This window comes from Scyliorhinus canicula, chromosome 1 (assembly GCF_902713615.1).
Source record: "Scyliorhinus canicula chromosome 1, sScyCan1.1, whole genome shotgun sequence".
NCBI lineage: Eukaryota > Metazoa > Chordata > Chondrichthyes > Carcharhiniformes > Scyliorhinidae > Scyliorhinus > Scyliorhinus canicula.
This window is the reverse complement of record NC_052146.1, coordinates 277,032,824-277,060,706: the sequence shown is the minus strand read 5'-3', so window position 1 is coordinate 277,060,706 and position 27,883 is coordinate 277,032,824. Positions and strand designations below refer to the sequence as shown.

Below are 27,883 nucleotides of genomic sequence, written 5' to 3'. Positions count from 1 at the left end.
AAGCATGTGGATGAAGGTAAAGCAGTGGATGTAGTGTACATGGATTTTAGTAAGGCATTTGATAAGGTTCCCCATGGTAGGCTTATGCAGAAAGTAAGGAGGCATGGGATAGTGGGAAATTTGGCCAGTTGGATAACAAACTGGCTAACCGATAGAAGACAGAGAGTTGTGGTGGATGGCAAATATTCAGCCTGGAGCCCAGTTATCAGTGGCGTACCGCAGGGATCAGTTCTGGGTCCTCTGCTGTTTGTGATTTTCATTAACGACTTGGATGAGGGAGTTGAAGGGTGGGTCAGTAAATTTGCAGATGATACGAAGATTGGTGGAGTTGTGGATAGTGAGGAGGGCTGTTGTCGGCTTCAAAGAGACATAGATAGAATGCAGAGCTGGGCTGAGAAGTGGCAGATGGAGTTTAACCCTGACAAGTGTGAGGTTGTCCATTTTGGAAGGACAAATCTGAATGCGGAATACAGGGTTAATGGTAGGGTTCTTGGCAATGTGGAGGAGCAGAGAGATCATTGCGGTCTATGTTCATTGTTCTTTGAAAGTTGCCACTCAAGGTGGATAGAGACTATTGAAAGAAGGGGGGGTGCCGTAGGTGTGTGGCAACGACGTTGATTAGCAGAGGGATTGAATTTAAGAAGCCGTAGAGGTGATAGAATGCAGCTGTAACAAAACCTGGATCCAGTGCCACATTGGAGTACTGGTGGTGCAGTTCTGGTCGACCTCATTTTAGGAAGATGGGTGGAAGCTTGTAAAAGGTGCAGAGGAGATTTACCAGGATGTTGCCTGGAATGGAGAGTAGGTCATACGAGGAAAGGATTGAGGGTGCTGGGGGACCTTTTCTCATTGGAACGGAGAAGGATAGGGGCGACTTGATAGAGGTTTATAAATACAGGGAATAGATAGCAGTAATAGTCACGAGGGACGTGATTTCCCCGACTAGGTGGAACACACATTACAAGGGGACATAAATTTAGAGATAAATGTTGGAAGATATAGGAGGGATGTCAGAGGTAATCGATTCTTTACCCAGAGAGTAGTGGGGGCATGGAATGCACTGCCTGTGGTAGTAGTTGAGTCGGAAAATTTATGGACCTTCAAACGGCTATTGGATAGGTACTTGGATTAGGGTAGAATAAGGGAGTGTAGGTTAACTTCTTAAGGGCAGCACGGTAGCATTGTGGATAGCACAATTGCTTCACAGCTCCAGGGTCCCAAGTTCAATTTCGACTTGGGTCACTGTCTGTGTGGAGTCTGCACATCCTCCCCGTGACTGCGTGGGTTTCCTCCGGGTACTCCGGTTTCCTCCCACAGTCCAAAGATGTGCAGGTTGGGTGGATTGGCCATGACAAATTGTCCAAAATTCTATGATTAACCTAGGACAAAAGTTCGGCGCAACATCGTGGGCCGAAGGGCCTGTTCTGTGCTGTATTTCTCTATAACTCTCTATAATTCTGCACTGTAAATTCTATGACTCTATGGCTAGCATGTGGTTCAAATAGCGCAAGTTCAATTCCTATTCTAGCTGACATAGACTTAGGACCAGACTCCTCACCTGTGTCCCATGCTTGATGCAGTGTGATAACCATCAAGCTTTAGCCAAATGATTCTCAAGAGATGCTTATGGTCTCTGTTGAAGTAAGGCTACCTATCTACAGGAACAGTAGATAGACCAGTTCAATTTGATTAAGGCTGATCTTTTCCTCAACGCTATTTACCCTCCTTTGTTCGATATCCCTGGTTAAATTAAGTTATACCTTTTAGGTAACATGATAAGCTAACTAGTTTATTGTCTTGCCTTTAATGTAACAGTGGAATAGCAGGACACAGTCAAACCTTGGCACAAGCTCATCAGACAGCAACATTACTTTAATGGAATCATCACTTTTTATACACACAGATCTCCCGTTTATTCTCTTAACTTCTGTGATGGTTGTAAAGTTTGTGCATTGTATCATGGTGCATCACCCTCAACCACTCCCTGTTGCAGCCTGTGGTAAATTAGTTTTTAAGCCACTCTGTAACCGCTTGCGAAGGTGATCAGGATTTTTATCTTTTGCTCATCAATCATGCATACACTATCGTATGTTCCAACTGTTCTTTCTACTATTTTCCACCTTAACATCTTATTACCATTTCTCATACATAGATACAAACATCTTCTGAAACTCCAAATATACCACATCGACTGGCTCCCCCTTGTCAACTGTACTCGTTACCTCTTCAAAGAATTCCAACAGATTTGTCAAGTATGATTTTCCCTTCATAAAGCCATGCTGACTCTGACTGATCCTGCCACTGCTTTCTAAATGTTCCGCTATAAAGTCCTTGATAATGGATTCAAGCATTTTCCCCACTACCGATGTTAGGCTTACTGTTTTGTAATTCCCTGCTTTCTCTCTACCTCCCTTTTTGAATATTGGAGTGACGTGAGCTACCCTCCAATCTGCAGGGACAGTTCCAGAGTCTATAGAATCCCAGAAGATGACCACCAATGCATCCACTATTTCCAGAACCACCTCCTTAAGCACTCTGGGATGCAGATTCTCTGGCCCTGGGGATTTATCCGCCTTCAATCCCATCAGTTTTCCCAGCACCATTTTTCTACTAATGTTGATCTCCCTCATTCTTCCCTCTCACTAAACCTTTCATTCCCCAACATTTCTGGGATCTGATTTGTGTCCTCATTTGTGAAGACAGAAGGCACGGTGGCACAGTGGTTAGCATTGCTGCCTACGGCACTGAGGACCTGGGTTCGAATCCCAGCCTTGGGTCACTGTCCGTGAGGAGTTTGCACATTCTCCCCGTGTCTGCGTGGGTTTCAACCCCACAACCCAAAAGATGTGCAGGATAGGTGGACTGGCCACGGTAAATTGCCCTTAATTGGAAAAAATAATTGGGTACTCTAAATTTAAAATAAAAAATTGTGAAGACAGAACCAAAGTATGTATTCAATTGCTCAGCCATTTCTTTGTCTCAACAATACTTTTACCTCACAAAAATCTATTGATCTCAGTCTTGATAGTTTCAACTGATGGGAGTAGCCACAGCCTTTTGGTGGAGTGAATTCGAGATTTTCATTATCTTTTGTCTGAGAAAGTACTTGCTAATTTCACTTCTAAATGATACCGGTTGGCTTTTCTAAAAAAAGTGCAGCATTCCGTCTATTCTAAACTGAACTATCAGCCCAAAATATGTGCTTAAGTTCATATTGACGCTTGAACCCACAAACATCAAACACAAAGGCAAGAGTGCTACTAACTGTCCCTAATTGATACACAAATGTGGTATTTCTACTTGTGCCACATATCTCCTCAGAAGACAATATCAGTTACATTGGATACTAGCATAATAGATTTAATCACCAAACAGGCTTATTCATAGATTGTGTAATTTATATTAGCAAACCGTGGCAGAATTGATTATGTCTGTTCAAATAATGCTGTAGCTTTGAATCAGTTCCTGAAAGATTTAGAAAGATGAACTCATTCATTAAGCCGTTTCATTAACTCTGTAGCGAACTGGTATCTCAGTTTAGAGAGGTAGAAATGTGATGGATTTTATGGTGTTGAAAAAATGGGAAAGGGCAAGTGGAGCAAAATAAAACTTCAGGATTAAGTTAGGGGAGTTTAGGGCAGCACGGTGGCCTAGTGGTTAGCACAACCGCCTCACGGCGCTGAGGTCCCAGGTTCGATCCCGGCTCTGGGTCACTGTCCGTGTGGAGTTTGCACATTCTCCCCATGTCTGCGTGGGTTTCGCCCCCACAACCCAAAAATGTGCAGAGTAGGTGGATTGGCCACACTAAATTGCCCCTTAATAGAAAAAATAATTGGGTAATCTAAATTTTAAAAAAAAGTTAGGGGAGTTTAAATAACAATGATGTCATGGAACACAAGACAGAGAGTGGTGCTGATAGTACTAAATACTAATATTTTGGTCCAGAACAGATGTTAAGAGCAGAATGAAGGTCAACACTTTCTGAAAGCAGAATGTGTTTAAAGCAGAAAAAGTGTCAACACTGCTTGAAAGCAAAAATATGAGAACATGATACAGACTGGAAATAGGGGAAGAAACTTCAAAATGGAAGAGAGTTCATGGTCTGAAATTGTTGACTCAATTTTGTGTCCAAAAGCTATAAATGACCTCATTGGAAGATTGGAAATGACCTCATCTTCCAGTTTGCGTTTGGCTTCACTGGAACATTGCAGTAGGCCAAGGAAGGAAATGTGACATGAGAGAAGATGGTGAATTGAAATGGCAAGTGACAGGAAGTTCAGGTTCATGCTTGCGGATTGAGGGAAGATATGTTTGGCCTCCCCAGTGTAGAGAAGATGGTATTGCGAGCAGTGAAGACAACAAATAAATTGAAAGAAGTGGAAGTGAATTGCTGTTTCACCTGGAAGGAGCAATTGGGGCGTTGGATGAAGAGGAGGTAAAGGGGCAGGTGATACACCTCCTGTGATTGCATGGGAAGGTGCAGTGGGATTGGGACGAGGTTTTGAGTGTAATAGAGGAGTGGACCATGGTGTCACAGAAGGAATGATCCCTTTGAAATGCTGACAGGAAAGGTTAGGGAAAGGTGTGTATGGTGGTGCCTTCACACTGAAGTTGGTGGAAATGGAAGGTGGTGATCTTTTGAATACAGAGGCTGAGTGGAAAGTGAGTGCAAGGGAACCCTATCACAGTTCTGGGAGTGAAGGGAAGGTGCTGAAGGCAGAAGTGTGGGAAATGGGGGCCGGGTTAGCTCAGTTGGCTGGACAGCTGGTTTGTGATGCAGAGCAAGGCCAACAGCGCAGGTTCAATTCCCCTACTGACTGAGGTTATTCATAACATCAACATGGATGTGCTCTCCGAAGCCTTCTGCAAATGTTAGATTGAAGAAGCACAAAGTAGGTAGGGCCTTTACTGGGGCATGGAACGTCTGGGTTCCGAGGCTAGTGCTGAGGCCATCTATTAGAAAGTTGGCAGTCTCTACACATTGCCAGAGTGAAGGGGTGTTCCGCTACCTGGAATATCCTGTTTTCGTTAGATAATGGTGTCCACTTGGGTTTTAAGTGACTTAATTTGCTGCCTCCTCATTTGTGCAGGTTTTTGATTTTCTTACTTGCCCCTCCCCGAGAAGTTTCCTTGGGAGGTGGAAATGCATCAGGGGATCGACCTGACACATCATCCCCACCTATTTTCCTGGGTGCACTCACCCCGGCCTCCAACCCCATCTCTACAGGGCTTGGAAAATTCAGCCTGTTAACTCTGTTTCTTTCTCTAGAGATGGATGCCTGACCTGCTGAGTATTTCCACCAGTTTGGTTTTTATTTTAACTTTCCAGCATCCACACTGCAGTATTTAGCCTTTGTGTTGTTTTGTGGCAGGGTAGTTTGTTATGTATTTGGACTTTAAAAATGCAATTGATAAAGTGGCACAAAATAGACTTTTTAGCAAAATCAAAGCCAAAAGGAATAACAGGGCAGTGGCAACATGGATACACAATTGGCTAATAGACAAAAGCAAAGTGGTCAACTGTTGTTTTTCTGACTGGAGGGAAGCATACTGTAATGTTCGCCAAAGAATTCTATTGGGACCAATGCTTTGTATTTTGAATTTAGAGTTTCCAATTTTTTTTTTCCCAATTAAGGGGGTTGTGGGGATGAGACCCACACAGACACGGAGAGAATGTGCAAACTCCACACGGACAGTGACCCAGAGCCGGGATCGAACCTGGGACCTCGGCACCGTGAGGGAGCAGGGCTAACCCACTGCGCCACCGTGCTGCCCTCACAAAGCATTTCTAACTTGTTCACCTTCCAATAAATATTGGCCTTGTATTGGTTAAGTGTGTCAAATGCTGTGATATTAATAAAATTTCCCAAAGTATGTTAAGAGCATTTATAATTTATATTTTATTAATATTTAAGCACAAGGGCACCATTGGTTGCAGGGGTGACATTAATAACTCCTGAATATGTAATCAATCTTCAAAGACTGCAGTAAATGAACTTGAATTAATTGAACTCAGTTTCTTGCTTCCAAAAGCAGGAATGTGTTATCCTTATAGCTAGAGCTAGCTTCCAAAAATTCAAGCACATTTCCGAATCTGGACATGCGCCAAGGCCCACAGTGCAGGACAACTGCTCCTGCCACCTTTCTGGTCGGCGGTTGGAGTTAGTGTTCATTCTGCAGCCTTACTGAAAATGCTAGTGAGGCCAATAATTGGATTTCAACAAATCCTTGCTGGCTTTCATTTATAATTTGTGTGCTAATTAATTTGACCCAGATTAATATGTCTTAAGGGGGGAATTTTCGCAGGCATGCAGAGGAAGGTTTGAATGTGTGCGGTAATTTAACTTTTGTTTTGAAAAGTGATATTGAGATCACCCAGCTAGCTGAGATGAGCAGGGAGCCCTCTTCCAGCTTTCAGGAAACTCATTAACAATTGTAAATAGGCAATTAATTCTGTCTTTAAGCCCTCATTCTGGCCTTTAAAATGTTTTCATGAGATGTGAATTTCACTGCCAAGTCCAGCATTTATAACCTAGCCCTAATTGCCCTCGAGAACATGGTGGCGGTCACCTTCTTGAACCACTGTACTCCATATGATGTGGGTACACCCAAAATACAGTTATGGGAGTTCCAGATTTTTAGCCCAGAGACTGTGAAGGAACGGCAATTATAGTTCCAGGTCAGGATTGTTGCACGTTTTACTTGAGTGTATTACGCGTTTTATTGGAGTGTATTAACACGCCTCCGTTTAAAGGCCGTGTGCTTAACACTACTACAGCTCTGTGTATGTAATTCTGCTCGGAGTCGCCAGGTGCCGTATTTAGACACCTCACAAGTATATCAAGGTCAGGTTCAAAGTAATAAATCTGTACACCGATTAGTAAGTTCAAACGATTGATATTTATTATAACAAATATAATAAATACACATGCATACGCTAAAGAGACTAAGTTACTTCTAAACTAAACGACTAAAATACTCATCTAAACAGGAACAGGCAAGGTCAGGGAGCGAGGCCTTCGTCCCGTTCTTGGTCTGCAACTCTCAGATATTAAAGGTCGTCAGGGTCTAGCGAGTCTGGATCACATAGCGATCGTCGTGGTGAAACTTACAGTTCGATGGCTGGTGGCTCAACGGCTGGTGATGGAACTGGAGTCAGGATGCGATGTATCAGCAAAGCGATGAAAACAGCAGAGAGCCGGAGCCAAGACAACAGCAAGCCGGAGCAACAACAGACCGGACCATGTGCGGGGTCTACTTTTATAGGTCCCCCCCAAAGTCCGTGCCTCTTCGGGGCGGTCTCTACCTGCTGTATATCGATTGGGTCTTCTCCCAATCGATATTTTCCAAACCCCCCAATCTGAGGGTCGCTTCTCGATGGGTGGGGCGGTTTCTATGGTGCTTTGTGATGGATACTTATGGTGCCGTTTCGTCTGGGCGTCCACTCAAAGTATCCATTCAAACCTAAATGTTTCTATTGTGTGGGCCTAGATCTGGATCACCTCATTACTATGCAAATCGTTGTTGCCATTTACACCTTTAGCTGAGATTCTGCACCTGGCCATAAACTGGTTTCTGTACGTGCAGAATGCTAATTAGCCTTCTGCAAACTGCTTGTCCTTGCTAAGACTGTTTTCTCCCTGCAGCCTTAGCAGTTCTCTATTTTGTAGCCCAGTGTCCATCTTAGGTGGCTACAGGATGGTGATTCACTTGGAGGAGAACTTGGAGGTGGATGGATTCCCATGTGTGCTGCTCTTGCATTTCTAGGTGGTAGAGGTCACATGTTTGGAGAAGACTTGGCAAGTTGCTACAGTGCATCTTGCCGATCGTAGGCAATACTATCAATGTTGGAGAGAATGAATTTTTAAGGTGGTAGATTGGCTGCCAATCAAGCAGGCGGCTTATCCTGGATAGTGTCAAGCTTATTAAGTGTTATTAGAATACCATTGTTGATGGTGGATCGTTTTTGGAGTTAGGTGGAAAGTTCCTTGCCAAAGAATTCCCAGTCTCTGACAGCTTTGACAAAGTCAACCAGACTCGAAACGTTAGCTCCCTTTTCTCTCCAGATGCTGTCAGACCTGCTGAGATTGCCCAGTATTTTCTGTTGTGTTTCAGTTTCCAGCATCCACTGTAATTTGCTTTTATCCCAGTCTCTGACCTATTCTTGCAGCCAAAGTATTTATATGGCTAGTCCAGTTCAGTTTCTGGTCAACGGTAGCTTCCAGGATGTTGATGGTGGGCAGTGGCGTGCAGAGGTCTGGTGATGCCCGGGGCAAATCTTGATTGTATGCCCCAAAGACTCAAGTATAAGGCCTAATATACTGAGAAATATTATGAGAAAGGAAAACATTTTGAATATATAAACACAGATGAAACATGAAATAAACGCTTTATTCGATTTTAATATAAATAAATCAAATTTACATACATTTACATAGAATTTACAGTGCAGAAGGAGGCCATTCAGCCCATCGAGTCTGCACCGGCTCCTGGCAAGAGCACCCTACCCAAGGTTAACACCTCCACCCTATCCCCATAACCCAGTAACCCCACCCAACACTAAGGGCAATTTTGGACACTAAGGACAATTTATCATACCTAACCTGCACATCTTTGGACTGTGGGAGGAAACCGGAGCACCCGGAGGAAACCCACGCAGACACGGGGAGGATGTGCAGACTCCGCACAGACAGTGACCCAAGCCAGAATCGAACCTGGGACCCTGGAGCTGTGAAGCGATTGTGCTATCCACAATGCTACCGTGCTGCCCCATTTACTAAGTTCTTTTCCCCAAATGATATCTCCTGTCACAAAACACCTGAATTACTTCACTTTTTACATCAGCTGTGAGAAATTCTTTTTCAATGCTTATTAAAGCCAGGTTGGTCAGTCGCTCCTGTGACATAGAAGACCTCAGATATGTTTTTATTCATTTCAGTTTTGAAAATGACCTTTCACAGCTTGCGACTGAAAATGCAATTGTAAGCAGTAATCTGTATGAAACACACAGCGTCGGAAAGACATCCCTCCCATACTGCAGTAAAGACTCCAGAGCATCTTTAGGATCAGGGGGAACTCTATTCCCTCCAGCTCGAAGGAGCATCACAAAATCAATAATTTCGTCATATAACTGAATTGCAACCACATCATTGTCATAATAATTTGCAAAGTCTGAACATTCCTTTTTTAATTTCTCTCTTTCTTGTTCATCTTCAATCACTACTGAATTCAAGTTCAGAAGAAAAGAAAATCGGTCACTGAGTCTTTGAAGACGGACACTGCGGTCTTCAATTTCAGTTTTTAATCTGTTCACAATCTCTACCATTACTCTATTCATTTCTTCTTGTGCCGTCAGTCCACTATCTCTTGCTGACTCTCCAGGCATTCTTCTTCTTCTCCTTGTTCGTGCAATTGGTATTCCCCAATTTTCACAAAATTCATTGGCTAAATCTATTGCATTGTGGATAATTTCGTCATTCTTCAAATTCAAGATATGAATAAGTCCTCTCAGATCACAAGAAGCTTCATGGAACCCCATTTTCGGATCCTGCAAACGTTTTGAGACTTTCTCCACTAATGATAAAACTGAGTACCAAAAATTTAATAAAGCTATAAACGGGAACTGTTGAATAGAGTTAAGTAGCGATCCTGCATCAGATTTAGTTTCCCTTGAAAATTCTCCTTCCAGCAGGTGTTGAAGGCTTGCAATAACGTTGTCACACTCTTCGTGGATTACTTTCACAGCATCATGGCTGGAAATCCATCTTGTGTCACACTGTCTTTTCACAGTCCGAGTGACAAATGATTTTAACGCTTCCCAACGAGGAGTAGATGAAGAAAAAAAAGTAAAGAGTTTTTCTAGAATGCCAAAAAATGTAACAACAACAGGTTGCACCTCACTTGCATGGACACAGGCCAAATTGAGGCTGTGGTTCTCGCAGTTCACAAACACAGCTTTTGGGTTAACTTCAAGAATTTTTTGTTGAACACCTCCTCTCACTCCAGCCATAACTGCTGCGTTATCATATGCTTGACCATGTCTTCTTCCAATTTTTCCTGAATTTTATTTACCAGGCTGACTGCATCTTTCTTGTTGACTTGAAAAAATCCCAGAAATGTCTCCTTTATTTCTACTTTTCTGTTTTCATCAATATGAACGTAACGCAGAATTTCAGAAACCTGATCTTCATGGGCAATATCTGGAGTTGAATCCAGCATTATGCTAAAATATTTTGCGTCCTTAATTTCGGAAATTATATTTTTCTTGACAGTTTCACCAAGAAGATTGATTATTTCGTTTTGAATTCTGTTGGACAAGTAGGTGACACTTTTTGGTTTCTCTTTCCCTCTCTGCAAGTGTTTTGCTAAGATGTCATCATATTTGGCCAAAAGTCTGATTGTTGCTAGAAAGTTTCCTGTATTTTCACTGACTGTCTCCTCTGGCTCTGATAACCCAGATATTCCTTCTCCTCGATGTCCACGATAGGCCAGATTCTGTTTTGCCAAAAAGGATATAACCTCGACAATCCGTTCAGTTATAGCTTTCCATCTTTTCTTTTCAGCAGACATTTGCTGTTGAAGTTCAGCATCTATCGTAGTTGAATGATGGAGTCGAACTACGAGGTTCAGGTATTCCCTCATGTGAGCTCTATGAGAAGGGCTTTTCTCATGGTCAGGTATTCTTGGATTTAATTTTCTCCAAGTGGAGAAACCGTCTTCCTTTCCAAAGTTTGACACAGACGACAAATGCTCCTTTGAAAACAAAAAGCAAACAAAACAGAAGCATGCTTCCCGATATGGAGAGTATAACAACCATTTTCTCTCCACAATTTCTCCGTTTGTGGAAACTTTATCAAACCACTGTTTGGAAAATGATCTCCCATCCTTCTCAGCAAATGGACCACTTTTATTCTGATATCTTTCAGGGCCATGTTGTAATATTGTCATCTTCAAATGATCTGGAATCGGTTTCTTCAAACAGCCAAAATCGCTTCTTTGCAAAAATATGCTAAAATCTTCTTTATTTTCTTCACATGGATCATCATCCTGACAACGAGACTGAGGAGAGAGAGTATTATGTTCTGACCGAGCTGAATCCGTATCAGAAAAATCCTTCTCTGCACCCACATCATCTTTTACTTCTCCAGGTTCTCCTACTTCTTCTTTACTTCTTTTTATCCATGCATCTAATGCCCCTCTTTGATGGGACTCTTCTTCGACTCTGGCCCTCTTTTTTTCCTGTTCTGTGCTCCACTCGGTTGTACACAAAATGCTCTTAACATTTCATTTTCTATCTCAAAAAAATGGGAAGAAAATGGTAAACAATCGGTCAGTTGCAGACGGATAAACCATATTTCATTTTTTTGTTCCTTCGTATCAAATTATTTCACACTGATTCTCCACTGATAATTTTGTGCAATTTATATCATAGACTTGCAAATTAGTGGTATCTGTATTCGAATATTAGCATGTTAAGGAATAAATGTCTCCTATTCCGAGATTAAATGCCATAGCAGTCCTCTGATCATCCAGGCTTCACTCTTACTACATCCCACGTAAATATTTCATTAAATATCACCAAAAAACCTATAAAAAACGTAGTTGCACCCGTTCTAGAGCTATTCACTGACCTCTTTATCTTTGTCATCTCTAAGGTATAGGACGGCTGCCTGAGGTTAAATTGCGCTGTAAGAGTTAGTCAATTTCCCCTTAGCGCTGGGATTCTAGGGATATTGTTCTCTTCAGTCATTTTGCTTTGCAGCAATGGGTGAGATGTTATGTCTCAAAAGTTGTGCCTCCCTCCTCTGCAACCCCCATGGAGAAGGATAAGAGCAGCAACGTCATGGAAATACTGTTATGACCCTTGTGGAAACAAACTACAAACAACCCAACTAAGACCAATATACAAGACTTCACTTTTATATTAGCAATCACACCAAATCAACGTAAATTAAACATGAATTAACAGGAAAATTGCAATAATATGACCGATAAATTACACATAGCAGATACAAAGACATATCTCACACATTTCTCAGTCAGCCCATTCAGCACGTATCGCATTCATTTCAGCCACAATATCCTTCAAAACGTTGAACTTCTTCAAATCAAATTCCATCTTCATTTCTCTAAAGCTTTAGCACCAAGTCTCATCAAACACCAGCATTACTTCACCCAATTTCCACAAATATAATTTTCACAGTCGACACATTTCCAGATCCCTTCTTCTTCACAAAACCCTGGTCATGTGGGGCCTGTTTTTGCACTATGCCAGTGCATAAAGGGTCCCCAAATCCAGATATAAAAGCTCTGTTCAAGATCCGAGCTCCAGCAGCTTGCAGTCAAGTAGAACATGGAACATAGAACAGTACAGCACAGAACAGGCCCTTCAGCCCTCGATGTTGTGCCGAGCAATGATCACCCTACTCAAACCCATGTATCCACCCTATACCCGTAACCGAACAACCCCCCCCAACCTTACTTTTTTAGGACACACGGGCAATTTAGCATGGCCAATCCACCTAACCTGCACATCTTTGGACTGTGGGAGGAAACCGGAGCACCCGGAGGAAACCCACACACACACGGGGAGGACGTGCAGACTCCACACAGACAGTGACCCAGCCGGGAACCGAACCTGGGACCCTGGAGCTGTGAAGCATTTATGCTAACCACCATGCTACCGTGCTGCCCCTGTCTCTGAGAATCTCCCATTTATAGGACCCTGGGCTTTAAGTATAAAGGGTAAGAGGGCAAAAGTTAAGAGGCCATGATGAATCTTTATAAAATACTGGTTCTGTCCCAAATGGGTACCCCTGGCCCAAATGTCAAATTCTTTCGTAAGTTGACAACTATAGAGAGGGTGCAGAGAAGAGTTTAAAAATGGATCAAAAGATAAAGATAAAGAATAAATAAAACTCACCCATGGTGGCATTGATTGCCGTCGATTCGGGAGAATTCGCGCCCTTTTTGTTCATGCTCCAGCCGCCGAGTGCAAAGCCGCCTCTTCACCAGCGGCGACCGCGGTGCGCAGGTGCGCTCCGGCCGACCGCGGTGCGCAGGCGCGCTCCGTTCTCTTCACGCTGCTGCCCCCATCCAATGGATGCCCGGGGCCAGCACACCGTCGGCCCCTCCCTCTGCACGCCACTGATGGTGGGGAATTCAATGACAGTAATGCCATATGTTATGGGGAGATGATTTAATTCTCTCTTGTTGAAGATGGTAATTTCCTGGCACTTAAGTGAAATGAATATCACTTGCCACTTCTAATCCCACTCCTGAGTGCAGTTCAGGTTTTGTTGCATGCAGGCATGGACTGCTTCAGTATCTAAGGATTCACAAATGGTATTGAACATTGTGCAATTATCAGAGGTGCCCATTTCTGACCTTATGTTGGAAGGAAAGTAATTGCTGAAGCAGCTGAAAATGGTTGGGCCCAGGACACTACCCTGAGGAACTAGTGAAGCAATGTCCTGGCCTGACCTGATTAACCTGCAACAACCGCAGCCAATTTCCTCTAAGCTGAGTGTTATCCAACTGATCGTATCCCCCGATTCTTTCTCAATGATTTCCGTTTATCTAGGGCAGCTTGATGCCACATTAAGTCAAATGTTGATGTCAGGAAAATCACTGTCACTCCAAAGAAATTTTATCCAAGTTATAGTGAGCCTTGGAGCCGAAGTCTCAAGCAGATCCCAAACTGTGCATCGATTAACAGGTTATATGATTCAATGATAGCACTGTCAATGACACTTTTCATCACTTTGCCGATAATGGAGGGTGGACCGATGGAGCATAATTGGCTGGGTTGGTTTTGACTTGCTTTTTGTGGAGTGAACATGCCCAAATAATTTTTCACATTGTTGGGTAGATGCCAATGTTGGAGCTATATTGGAAGACCTTGACGAGGGGCGTAGCTAGTTCTCAACCACAAATATTCCATACTGCAGCAGGGATTTTGTCAAAGCCTGTAGCCTTTCCATGACGACTCTACATCTTGCCAGGTTAAGATATAGAAAATAGGAGCAAGAGGCGGCCATTTGGCACTTCGAGCCTGCTACGCCATTCATTATGGTCATCTAACTCAATTGCCTAATTCCGTTTTCCCTCTATATCCTTTGATTCCCTTCACCCTAAATGCTATATCTAACTGCTTCTTGAAAACATGCAATGTTTTGCCCTCAACTACTTCCTGTGGCAACAAATTCCACAGGCTGACTATTCTCTGGGTGGAAGTTTCTCCTGGTTCTGGACACCCCCACCATCAGGAACATCCTTCCTACATAACCCTATCTAAGGATTTCATAGGTTTTTATGAGATCCCCCTCATTCTTCTGAACATGTGTGCACAGTGGAAGTTATTGTTGCATTAAACTAACCAGCTTGTCACAGTTCAAAGGTTGAAATTAGCAAACTTGTAGTTAGCCACAGTGAATGGTGAGCAGTGACTGGATTAGCTCTTTTAGCCTCAATTCACTGGTTTCTTTAGGAATTGCAGCTTAGAGGGCAGCATGGTGGCACAGTGGTTAGCATTGCCGCCTACAGCGCTGAGGACCTGGGTTCGAATCCCGGCCCTGGGTCACTGTCCGTGTGGAGTTTGCATTTTCCCAGTGTCTGCGTGGGTTTCACCCCCACAACCCAAAGGTGTGCAGGATAGGCGGAATGGCCATGCTAAATTGCCCCCTAATTGGAAAAAAATAATTGGGTACTCTAAATTTAAAAAAAAAAGGAATTTCAACTTAGTACATTAACATTCAGGTGGTTTGGAGTGAACTGAACCAAATCTCAACTTCTTACATTTGAGGCAGACTTGCAACATGGGAGACACCTCTACTGCAGTAGCTTGGACCTCTGAGAAGCAGCAAAATGTTCTAGTCTTGCCGTCATAGAAACAGGACAAGAGCAGCCTTCTCCACAGCCACCCATCACTCCACGGAACAGAGAGAATGGATACAGATCACCTTGAAGGAGGTGAAAACTAGCACAGGGTTTATAGGCCAATGGTGAGCTTCCTCAACATATGCAAACCACGGTGCCTCAGAATGCTCATGCTTTCACACAGATAGTCGTAGATATGTGAAATCTCTGGAAGCAGACTTCCATCCAAAAAGACCAGCTGGCTATTCTTTGACAGTGACTGCCAAAGCCACTTCAGCCCTCAATTTATTCACATTTGGGGCAGGATTTACCGACCACCCCGTTACGTATTTAGGGGTGGTGGAAGTGGCCTGCCAGCAGGATGTACCGGCCCCGACGTTGTCAAAGGGATTTCTCTTCATCAGCATCCCTCACCACCGGGAAACCCGTGTGCCAGCATGGGACCAAATTTTCACACCGGAGTGAACAGCCGGTAAATCCCGCTCCGCGTTTCTTCCATGACATCTGAGGATTTCACAATCTGCTATCCGCGCACATCACTGATGCCTTGTTTGCCAAAGCCAGAAGTCGCTTTTCCATGATTGAGGTGACTGAAAGTCTGTTGGCTTCCCTTCAGCCGTGGGATTTAAACAGGTTTGGGAAGGGGGGGGGGGGGGGGGGGGGGGGGGTGGTGATTACACTTAATCTAATAATCAAAGCACCATCAGATCAGCCATGTGTTTTAATTAACTGGAAAGGCTTCCCCTCCCTTAATGTACAGTTGGTCTGTGATTGCCGTAAGAACGTAATGCACATCTGTGCCAGAAATCCCATGAGGGATCCTGTGCCCTCCATGCTTCAGCAGTCTCATCTATCATAGGTTTTGTCTCCACTAAACATGGGACTCGTAAGGTACCAACCAAAAACTCAGTTGCTGACCCTATTGAAGTACCCCGCCAAAAGGGGACAGGAGAGATTGGACAGGAGCCAACACACATCAGGGCACTAAGAGAGCAAGTTAGCTCAAGGTTCCTTGCCTCAGCAAGTGTTTCCAAGATTGTTGTGATCTGCTCTGCCCTTAAAACTTAGTAAGAAGTCTTACAACACCAGGTTAAAGTCCAACAGGTTTGTTTCAAACACGAGCTTTTGGAGCGCAGCTCCTTCCTCAGGTGAATGGCGAGGTATGTTCCAGAAACATTTATATTATAGACAAAGTCAGAGATGCTGGACAATGCTTGGAATGCGAGCATTTGCAGGTAATCAAATCATTACAGATCCAATGATTTGATTACCTGCAAATGCTCGCATTCCAAGCATTGTCCAGCATCTCTGACTTTGTCTATAATATAAATGTTTCTGGAACATACCTCACCATTCACCTGAGGAAGGAGCTGCGCTCCAAAAGCTCGTGTTTGAAACAAACCTGTTGGACTTTAACCTGGTGTTGTAAGACTTCTTACTGTGCTCACCCCAGTCCAACGCCAGCATCTCCACATCTTAAAACTTAGCGCTGCAGAGAACTGGGGAGTGGCACAAGTGAAAGGTGGAGAGCACCTGGTTCTCAGTAACTTCATTGCAGTGTTAATGTAAGCCTAATAAAGATTATTATGATCCACCTCTTCAAAGAAGGACTGGATGTGCCTGCAAACATATACCTCTGACTGCGGAAAAGTCTGCGACTGGATAGGTCCATCACAGGCTTTTCCTCATAGTCAGATGTGTGGCTGCAACACTTAAGCATTCCATCAAGAGCACAACCTCAATCTGCAACCAACCAACAATCAGTCACACCCTCGATCTGTTCTATTCTATTCACAGAAGAAAACTGATCAGGGTGAATTGGGGATGCAACAAAGAAAGAGACATGAGAATATAGAGTACATATCACATCACCAATGGAAATGCTGACAGAAGCACATGCATTTCTCATTACTGCTCCACAAAGTTCTCTTTGTGTGCATGACCAGAAAGGCACAGCATCTAGGCTGAACTGAGTCCTGTGCCCTCCAACAGAGGCTCCACTGCTATCTCTGCTTCCAGGAGCTGTTGCTGCTCATGTGATGTGTTCTTCACCATATGTAATGCAGAATGCACCAAGGTGTATGTGTCTGCACTGGTGGAATGTGCACAGGAGTCATGAGATGGTTTGTTTGTTGTCTTCTGAGGTCTCCTCAGGCTGCTACCTCTTTGTCTAATCCTGTGAAGGAACTGCAGGGAGATAAAAAAGCATTAGTGCTGAAAATAGATGAAATAGGCTGTATCCTTTAGTGTAGTACAGATCATGAGTGTTTAATTATTGAATTCAACACCAATGACAGTGCATCATCTAATGTTGCTCGGAGGGCTGAAACTTGTCAGGGTGGTGGTGGCCCCACTAGCAGGTTGCAAAGCAGGGAGCAACCGAAGCTCAGCAGTTTCCAAGAGACCCAGCTTAGTTTGGATTTGTCACGTGTATCGAGGTACAGTGAAATGTATTGTTCTGCATACAGTCCGGACAGATTATTCCACACATGAAAAACATAGGACATACAATAGATACACAATATAAATACATAGACATAGGGCGAAGCATTTGGAGTGTCGTACTATTCAGTAAAGAAGATGCGTGGAGAGATCCGTTCCATAAGAGGGTCATTCAGGAATCTGGTAACAGCGGGCATGAAGTTTTTGAATCTGTTATTGTGTGTTCTCAGATTCTTGTATCCTGCCTGACGGAAGAGGTTGGAAGAGAGAATAACCTGGGTGGCAGGGGTCTTCAATTATGCTGCCCACTTTCCCAAGGCAGCCGAGGTGTAGACAGAGTCACTGGATGGGAGGTGGGATCACACCATTGTCTGAGCTGTGTTCATGACTCTCTGTAGTTTCTTACGGTCTTGGGCCGAGCAGTTGCCATATCAAGCTGTTGTGCAGCCAGATAGGATGCTTTCTATGGTGCATCTGTAAAAATTGGTAGGAGTCAATGTGCACATGCTGAATTTCCATAGTTTCCTGAGGAAGTATAGGCACTGTTGTGCTTTCTTGGTCGTAGCATCGATCTAGGTGGACCAGGACAGATTGTTGGTGACAATGGAAATTTGAAGCACCATTGATGCAGACATGGGTGTGTACAATATTCGCTTCCTGAAATCGATGACCAGTTCTAGTTTTGCTGACGTTGAGGGAGAGATTGTTGTCGTTGCACCACTCCACTAGGTTCTCTATCTCCCTCCTGCACTCGGACTCATAGTTGTTCGAGATCCGACCCACTAATTGTGTCATCAGCAAACGTGTAGATGGAGTTGGAGTCACATTTTGCCAGAGTCATGTGTGCATAGGGATTTTAGTAGGGGGCTAAATACGCAGCCTTGCGGGACCCCGGTATTGAGGACTATGATGGAGGAAGTGTTGTTGGTTATCCTTACTGCTTGTGGTACATGGGTCAGGAAGTCAAGGATCTAGTTGCAGAGGGAGTTGCGTGGCAATAAGGCAATTAATTGCCTGCTGTTCAAATTTCTGTCCCTTTAAGGGCAGAGACCCTGGCTCTCAAGAGCTGCTGGCCAATGAGGTCAATCAACTTCAGCCCCAGCAGCATCGCTTTTTAAAATTCAAAACCTCCATTATCATGATATACTTTGATATGGTGAATTCTTCTTGATACCCAGCTAATATTAGGGTTACCATGGAGTAATTACACCTCCAGATTCTTACATTTGTGAATGGCAACAAATGCTTGTCTCGCCAGCAGTGTTCACATCCCATAAAGGAATATGTAAAAAGAGTTCCTAATTTTAGCAGACTTCATATATGATGGTCAGATGCTTCCATAGAAGGCGTAAGCATCAGAGGCTAGCTAACCTCTAGCCTCACACACAAACTTTAAGTTTAATGGTATTGGTTGTCGTCTTTCTTTCTATAAAAGATGTCCAAATGTGTCTGTTTAAACTTGGACGATACCTTGGGCTAACGTCACAGAATTCTTAGCAGTGAGCTCATCGTCTTCTGAGCACAGGCCCGAGAACATATCCATCGTAATGGCTGATGCAGACCAGTGATTGAGGATAAACGTCAGACATTTCATACACAAAGTTTCAGAAAATAATTATAGTCAGCAGTTTACAAACAAAAGTTTATTTAACAATCCCATACGTATGCAATTTGCATATCTTTGGTGAAAATAAACATTATAAAACATTTTATGAGCACAGGATAACATGCATGCTTGTGGTGGTGTACTTAAACAATTTTAAAACCAGTAGTTCCAATAACCTTTAAGAATCAGATTGGCAGAAAGTTTTGGCATAACCTGCAACCAGGCAAGAGGACAATCAGTACATATTGTATAACACCAATCACCAAGTACCTCAAATTCCTTCCCCACTATCATATATCCAATTTTTATTAATTTATATTTAAAAAAACTAGTTGTGTTGGCATTTGAAATATTAAGCACGTCATATTTTTGGTTAGAAAATATGAGAAAAGAATTGGCATTTTGCATCTTCGATTGTTTTTTTTTTCCATCTTCTGTATCGCTTTGTTTTAAACCTACCAGCTTATTTTAAAGTATTTAATTCTACAACTGCCTGAGGGTGAAACACCATTCAGGTGTCACATAGTATTCAATACAGCATAGACAGGATATAAATTATATAGATGCAAGCTCAAGCAGATGCCACAACCAGCTTGAGAAATAAATATATGCATAATATAAATCAGCTATGGCAGTGACCCTCTGCGCTGCAGATTTTGTTCACTCAAATCACCCAATACAAAATGTACTAATTTTATCTCATTATACTTTTGGCCTCACGGTAGCATGGTGGTTAGCATCAATGCTTCACAGCTCCAGGGTCCCAGGTTCGATTCCCGGCTGGGTCACTGTCTGTGTGGAGTCTGCACGTCCTCCCTGTGTGTGCGTGGGTTTCCTCCGGGTGCTCCGGTTTCCTCCCACAGTCCAAAGATGTGCGGGTTAGGTGGATTGGCCATGCTAAATTGCCCATAGTGTAAGGTTAATGGGGGGGATTGTTGGGTTACGGGTATACGGGTTACGTGGGTTTAAAGTAGGGTGATCATTGTTCGGCACAACATCGAGGGCCGAAGGGCCTGTTCTGTGCTGTACTGTTCTATGTTCTATGACTGAAGTATTATTAGGCAAGGTTTTCAAGTTCTTACTCTACTCCAAAACGTAGTGATCAAGGTGTTAAACAGTCCCACACAATTGGAAAATATATACCAGAATTAACAATCAATACCTAGAATTACACTCCCAGATATCACTTCTATTTTTAATGGAAGGCTGTTCATAATTTCAGGAACCTGCTGGGAAAAAGAATTAAAACTCTGGAGATTAAGGAGAGAACAAAAGCCTCAAACTTGTCCTCAGTTCTCAAGCTGGAGGCAGTGTAGGGGAGGGACATCAGAAAAAGTGAAAGCTGCCATGGTTCCCTTATCTGATTTTTTCTCCCATCATCATTCATGACATATGGACATGCTTACAAGGCCAAAATGTATTGTCCATTCTTCACTGCACTTGAGGACGTGGTGGTGAACTACCTTCTTGAATTGCTGCAGTCCATATAGTGAACGTATTACCCAAGATACTGTTATCGGTAGGGAGTTCCAGGATTCTGACACAGCAAGTGTGTTTTTAAGATGGTGGATAGGGTGCCAAGCAAGCAACCCACTTTGTCCTGGAAGGTGTCAGGTTTCTTGAATGTTGTAAGAGTTTAACCCATCCAGACAATATTGCATGGCTTGTAGATCGGAACGGCTTTGGCAGTCAGGAGGTGAGACAATCGCTGCAGAATACCCAGCTTTTGACCTGGTCTTGTGTCCACATGGCGACTTCCGTTCGGTCAATGGCAACACACCTCAGAATATTGACAACAGATTTACAGTGGAATGTCAGGACAGATAGTTAGACTCTATTGGAGAGTGGTGACAGCCTGGTACGTGTGGCAAAAACATTACTTGGCACTTATCAGCCTAGCCTGCTATTGCTGAATGTAGGGCACAGGCCGCTTCATTGTGAGGAGTTGCAAGTATAACTAAGGCGCTACATTCAGCAGCAAATATCTCAGCTTCTGACCTTAACTGAAGATGGTTGGGCCTAAGACCTTTTTTCCAGAAATCCCTTTTATAAAGTAAAATGCTGTTTTTTGGACAAAATGAAGTCTCAAAATATGCTATCAATCCCCTTCCACAGCAACAGCACTTGCTGTGTAGGTGCACGCATAAATAATTTTCACATCTTCGGCATTATAAACAAGGGAGGACTTGCGGGAAAATAGAACTATCCACCAGGTGTGATCTGCCACCGTATAGTGAGAAATTAAGAAATGCTGCATCAATGAGGAACAGCTTCAGATTTCAAATACATATTGCCAAACAAAATTGTATCACTGCCGCATTCACTGTCAATTAAATATGAGCTATGAGAGGTCAGGGGTAGAGAAACTTTCTTACCATTTACATTATAGGCATATACCTCAACAGCAAATTTGTTTACTACAGTAGCATGAGGATTTGCCCGCTCCTAACGCTAGCTTGGAAGCAAGGCAACCAGTTATACTGTGTTCTGAAGCATTTATGTTAATTCTCTGCCTAGGAACCATGAATGAGATTGATCTAATCCACATGACAGCCTTGGCCAGGGAGGAAATATAAACATGAATGTGCAGGACAGAAAAATAAAGTTTAAATCTTTTCCTCTGTCCTGAAGTGTATCACTGGTCTTCAAAATACTGAGAGCATTGCATTCTGCATTATATACAGAATTGAAATTAGATGTAATTGGAGTCATTTCCACACAAGGTAATGCCTGCTAAGCAAAAGTTAACAAATTTAATTGTTGCCTCAATGGCTCATGAAAACAGCATGTTTGTACTGAAGTCAGTCTTAGTGCCACTATTCTATGGAGAGGAAAATCAGCTATGGTTCACCTTCCTAATTCCACTTTGAACCTTACCCCACTGGCATATGCAGATCTGGCGTTGAGAGGATCAAATTCATTAAGCAATGTCTCCTGGAATTGCATCCTCAGGAAGTAATCAGGGTGGCAGGAAGAACAAATTTGTCAAACATGTTACCTATGGAGGAATTCCATTTTTGCTTCTGGCTTTCCCTGGTGAACTCAACTGTTCAGTGTAACCACAGTCCAGGAAGGATTGTCCTAGTTTCAGTCCTCAATCTATTGTTGCATATGAGTATTTACCTGGGTGAGGTGTATAGAGGGTAGGAAGAGTGAAAAGGCCCAATTCAAAGGAGGAAACCAGTACTTGCTCCTGTTCTCAACAAACCCACATATGAAACCTATAAGTCATTATAAAATTGGGAAATAATTATTTTGGAGATTTTGAATTGATCAACTGAAAACAAGCCAACCCCCTTTCAATCTCAGGGCAAGGCACCCCGGGCCTGACCCCTGGCACTCTGGAATGTGGGCACTGCCAACCTGGCAGTGCCACCCAGGAACCTTGCTGTGCCAGGGTGGCAGTGTCATGGTTGCCCATGTGCTAACAGGAGTGCCAAGGTACCACCCTGCACTGAGCCCGAACACCCAGGGGTCTCCAATGGCCTGGGCGACCCTCCCAGGTGCTGTTACAACTGGCCCATGCTTGTGAGGACCAGTATTAACAACACCCGGTCGAGACCTCGCTGAGGAGACCATTAGTTCCCAGGCCCTGGGAGAATACGACAGACATATTTAATGAGCCTAATGGGCTCATTTAAATATGCTGATCTGGATCACGACGAATCTCGTGAGACATCTCTCGCGAGATTCAACAGCCTTGTTGCGTCACCAAGTCAGGAGCGATGAGGCCGGTAAATCGAGCCCTTAATGCTTTATTATAAACAATGCTTACATTCACAGTAACTGTATAAAGATGCAAAAATTAAGACTGCAGTTCAAAATAAAGTTAGGATAATTAAAAATCATGAATCTGGCCACCATTTTGCATGTAGCAGCAGTTACATATATAGTTTGTATTCATTATGATGTCTAGCCAGCAAAGCAAGAGTTTCACATTTCTGATTGCTGAAAACTTGCATCACATTAGTTGACTGAATTCCAATGCAAAGCTGTAGTAGCTCTTGGCAATCTGCCAAATCTCAGATTTTAAGGTTGCCCTGATGGAAATTAAATATATATTCTATAACAAACCAACAGAAAATGAGCTAATGTGGATTTCTCAACTATTTGACAAAGAGATTCTCACCTTATGATGGATTTCTGCACATCAAAAACCAGCTGATCCAAAAAATTGAACTTAAAGGGCTGTTTTATTTGTGTTAACACTCAATTGCTGGTCGTGTTATGAGTTGTACTGGTGTATCTCAATACACAGGAGAACAATACCACAATGACAGTCTTTTGAAAATTAGGCTGATATACCCTGTAATGAGAATAGAAGAAATTGATTGAGAAACTATTAATTGATTTCTTTTGAAAAAATGAGGTGTTTTAACCTCCACGAACACCCGGGTGATCGTCAATTGATCTCCTCATGGAGTTCGTGGGAGTACGAGTTCCTGTATTGAGCGGACAGAGACTCGTCCAATGGGGACTTGTTAGTGAGAATTACTGTAAGCCAGACATGGACCAGCGTTCCCAATAGGTCCTGGACTGGGCACTTCAGATTTGTTACGCCGAAGCTGCGGCTCCTTTTTTGTTCATAAATAACACCTCGGTTTACTTAGCCAGGCCTCTGCTGAGTTGTTACAGGAGCATATAGACCCACAAGAAGTGCAACTGGTGCGAAAATAACAAGTCGCCCACTGTCTGTCTGTGTGTGATAACCTGTCTTCAGGCTTCTGCCTCCGTTCATGTGTGACAAGGAAATGCACAAAAGGACCTCAACTCAGAAAAATAAGTAAATGAAAGCCAAACTGGCAACTCTCCTGGGCCATGACAAAGTTGTGTGTTGGGCTGCACATATCCAAGCTACTTGTTTGTATTAAACATTACACTAGGCAAGTCCTTATTATAGACATGCATTTTAGATGTGGATTTAATTTTGTGAAAACATTGGCGAACCACTAAAATCTGGCAAACAGATCACTGACAGGAAATGACTATTACCAAGCAGTGTGAATGTGTGACGCAACATTCCATACATTGAAACATGAGGAAAGCTCCCCACCCTATCTCTCCCTCGGTACACAATGTTCCTTCACTCTTACAAGAATTTTAAATTTCTGTATCAGACCGGTTATTCCTCCCTTGAAGCATGTCAACATGAACTGTTGAAGACAAAACCTCATAGTTCAGCAAAAATACCATGTTTGGCTGATATCAGAACACAAGTTAAAAAATATACTTTGTTTTGAAAGAGAAAAACCTTTTATTCAGAAAGGGCATTATTTTCTGGTATTGGCAAATAGCCCACCCTCCATGTACATTCCTGTATTACTTGTATATTGCTACATGACCAATAAGAAGTAGATTGTTTTGTGCCAGCTGCCCAGTGCTCATTTTAATGAAAATAAACTTGTATTATACTTGTTTTGCCTCCCAACGCCACAATAAAAAACTGCAGCACTAATTATGCCTCCAAAAATGACCTAAAATCAGAAATATTGTGGGGGAAAAAGGAATCCATCAAAGAGCAAAATAATTCTCACTACAGTGGCACAAATTAGCAATGAGAAGTACATACTTCTCAAAGTGTGTCCCAGGCATCCAATGGTTCACTTTCAGAAATATAGTTTTGGCCACTAGAAAGCATGCCATTCTCAACACAAGAAAAGTCTGTGTGTTGCCCATAAATTTCAATTGGTGTGAAGACATTGGCACCAAACACTCTCAAGTTTTAACATGAGATTATATAATGGTGGATCTACAAGTCCTGCATATATTGAGATTGAATTTTAACTCCCAGTGAATTGAGTGGGGCAGGGAAGCAACTGCCTAAATGCAATCACTGGCCCAAATGTTAGGCCTATAACATTTCAACGAATTGCGTCTCATCTGCATACTTCAAACAAACTGCCCACCTGAAGTGTGTGAAAACCAGAAGTTAGCTAGCATGTGTCATTTGGATGTTTGGACATCCAAATGCCCTGGCCCAGCAGTAAATTGCCTCAAAGAGAAGGCAAGCAGATAAATCATGGAGAGCAGGTGGAGTCTGGGGCAGGAATGCATGAAACTTACATTGTGGGGGCCAAAGAAATACTCTTGGCTTGACTTGAATGGCCCTGTTGTTCTTGCTGACCACCGCGATCTACATCAAGCATGGTGGGGAAAGTTGCAGTGGCTTCTCTGCCCAAACCACTTAAAATCTAATCAGGGACTCGATTTAGCAAATTTTACATACAAGGCTCTTTTCTCTTTTCAGTGAACACGTCATCTACAAAACCGCAGTGAGCAGTTCAAGTGGTAGTCAGCAGGAATGGGGCAATGAAGCTAAAGGCTAGAACTTAATGGCCATCTCCAGCAGGTTTCCACTGAGGATTGGGAAAATGTCTCCCCTCACCATTGTTCATGATAGTTAAAGCATATTACGTTAATTTACATTAGGATGTTTTATATGGTCTTGCAACAGCAAAGGGGCCATTACCAATGCACATTACTGTAAGAATCTTTCTATCATGTTGCAATCAAAATCTTCTGCATGTGGCTGTAGTGAGCTTCTAAACCAGTGGACTAGCAGAATGTCAGCAATTTCTAGTATAATAAGCCAACATTATTAGCAAGTGAAGAAAACAAATGAATCCAATTGCAAACCCATCCACTGCATAAAAATACATGATATTGAATCCATTACCAATAAGTCGGAACATTGCACCCAAAGCATTTGTACTAGACTATAATTCCATATCGCAATAGTGTGGTCTTTCTTTGAGTCATGATCGCCAGTTCAAATCAAGATTTAGAGTTAAGAAATGCACAAAGAGGTAGCATACAGTGGTACTAAACTACCACTGAGATGTATCAGGTTGATTTTTCATTGTGGATTTCCCATTGTGGTGAGGGAGGAAAGACGAGAGGTTAAGTCTACAGATAACCTCTGGCATTAGTAAAGGCCTGGCAGCTGGCAACATTTCCATCCATTTCTGCAGCTGGAGATGGAACAAAAACACTCAGAAGAACATAGTTAAGAAAAAAATATGCTCACATTTAAATGTGTTACAAGGCCCTACCATCATCAATGGATTCAGAGAAGGTCATAAGTCACTAGCATAAACGTCATCATGAGTCCAGCATTGCACCTCAACACCCGTTATTTAATATATTTTGTGGAACTTTTCAAAATGCTGTATGTTGTCTTTGCATTGCGTGCCGATTTCAAATTTAAAGCGCATGCTCAGTGACGTTTAGAGGTATTGCTTGCTTACGTAAAGGTAATTCACCCCTCTTTGATGTAACCATGACAGTACTGTCCTTTGATGGTCACCACAGGCCTGTGCTATCACCATGACTCCCAGAAAGTTATTATAGGGTATACAATATTCCCAGTTTAACATAACCAACTGTAGCTTCTGACTGAACAATTTAATTTATACACTAATAATTTCTGCAAATAGCAATCACAGTTCTCCAAAGATCATGGAAGCACAACCATTAGTGATGACATTTTTAAAGAAAAATAACTGCATAGCAAAGTTAACTTCATTTTTCTTTTTTCAACTTCATTCCAATGTAAAGTGCAGCCTTCTCACGGCCTCCACTAATTTAGCTCATTGCAGCATGGAGAGCAGTTAAGAGGCACTACAATTACCTTCATTGCGAGGAGGGAAAAATATACACACTTTCCATCATGTTGGAACATCTGATGATTATCCAATGACCTGTGTTGAAAAATGTGTGTATTTGGACAGCAATAAGAATAGAATTACCTTGCTGTCTTATCCCCACAGTCAAATAGTCAGTTGAATCAGTCTGTGCCTGAAGAATGGTGCATACTGGGAGCTCCTCGTGTCAGTGAACTGTGCCCCAACACCTGAGAGAGAATTATTTAAGTCTAGGGACATTGAGCAGTGAGGTATCATCAGAGACAGTTCAATGTTCTCTGGAAACCAAATTCAAGAAAGGAAAAAGAGTGAGAAGGTTAACTTTTTTAAATATTATCAACATGCTAGGTTGAAAAATACAATATATGATCTCCAGTCTACAATATTGCCAAGCCCCAGCACCCCTTTTCAACCCTGAATACTTAAGTTCACTTTTTTCAACAAAAAAAAAACTTCAGTTTCCAACTGCTTGAAATGTTTTTTCTTTATTTAGAGTATCCAATTCATTTTTTCCAATTAAGGGGCAATTTAGCGTGGCCAATCCACCTACCCTGCACATCTTTGGGTTGTGTGGGGTGAGACCCACGCAGACACAGGGAGAATGTGCAAACCCCACAAGGACAGTGACCAGAGGTCAGATCGAACCCGGGTCCCTCGGCGCTGTGAGGCAGTAGTGCTAACCACTGCGCCACCATGCCATTCTGCTTGAAATGTTAACCAATAAAACAGTCTGAAGACCTACTTTGGCATGCAGGCTGATCCATTGCATGTGTTGGTTTTTGTAAAGTCAATTTTTAAATAACTGATACAACCTCTTGTCTCAGAAGGTGCAAACAAATGGCAGTTTACATAGAAGGGGATACACCTCAGTCTTCGTATGGCTTGTTACTTCCTTTTCAGAAGGAATTATATTGAAGAATATTGCCACAATGACACACAGTGGCAGAGAAAGGAGCAAGCAGACTATTTCACACTATGATTTTCATTTCGGCTTTTTCCTGGTTTACTGACTAAAGAGTCCAGGCACATGTGGATTCCAGCAAGGTGCAAAAGTGAACCAGCAGCCTCCTTCAGCTCTTCATCAACTTCTTGCTGCACTGTTCTGCAGCTTTTTCCAGACAAATGTAACATGCTAGCAGAGTCATTTCCACATCGCTGGGATTTGTAAGCACTGGCACCTAACAGATCATTTGACTCGTTCTCACAGTCATCTACCTCGGATTCTTCATCGCTATGAAAGCCTTCACTTCCATCGCTTCCCCCACGACTAGCTTTCGGAATGAACTCATAGGCTTCCTCCACAGAGGAGAAGATG

At 42.7% G+C, this 27,883-nt stretch overlaps 1 protein-coding gene and 1 long non-coding RNA gene across 3 annotated transcripts in view; one reads left to right on the top strand and one right to left on the bottom strand.

Moving 5' to 3' along the window:
* The window catches only part of LOC119974671, a 162,820-nt gene that overhangs the window by 15,661 nt on the left and 119,276 nt on the right, over window positions 1–27,883 (top strand). The gene's annotated exons all lie outside the window — the stretch shown is intronic.
* Window positions 18,948–27,883, bottom strand: part of LOC119974666 (forkhead box protein N2-like) — a 108,551-nt gene continuing 99,615 nt past the window's right edge. The window contains 2 exon segments of the mRNA XM_038813747.1: window positions 18,948–19,640; window positions 19,973–27,881. Of these exon segments, the coding sequence (XP_038669675.1) occupies window positions 27,532–27,881 (350 nt within the window). The 3' untranslated portion in view covers window positions 18,948–19,640; window positions 19,973–27,531.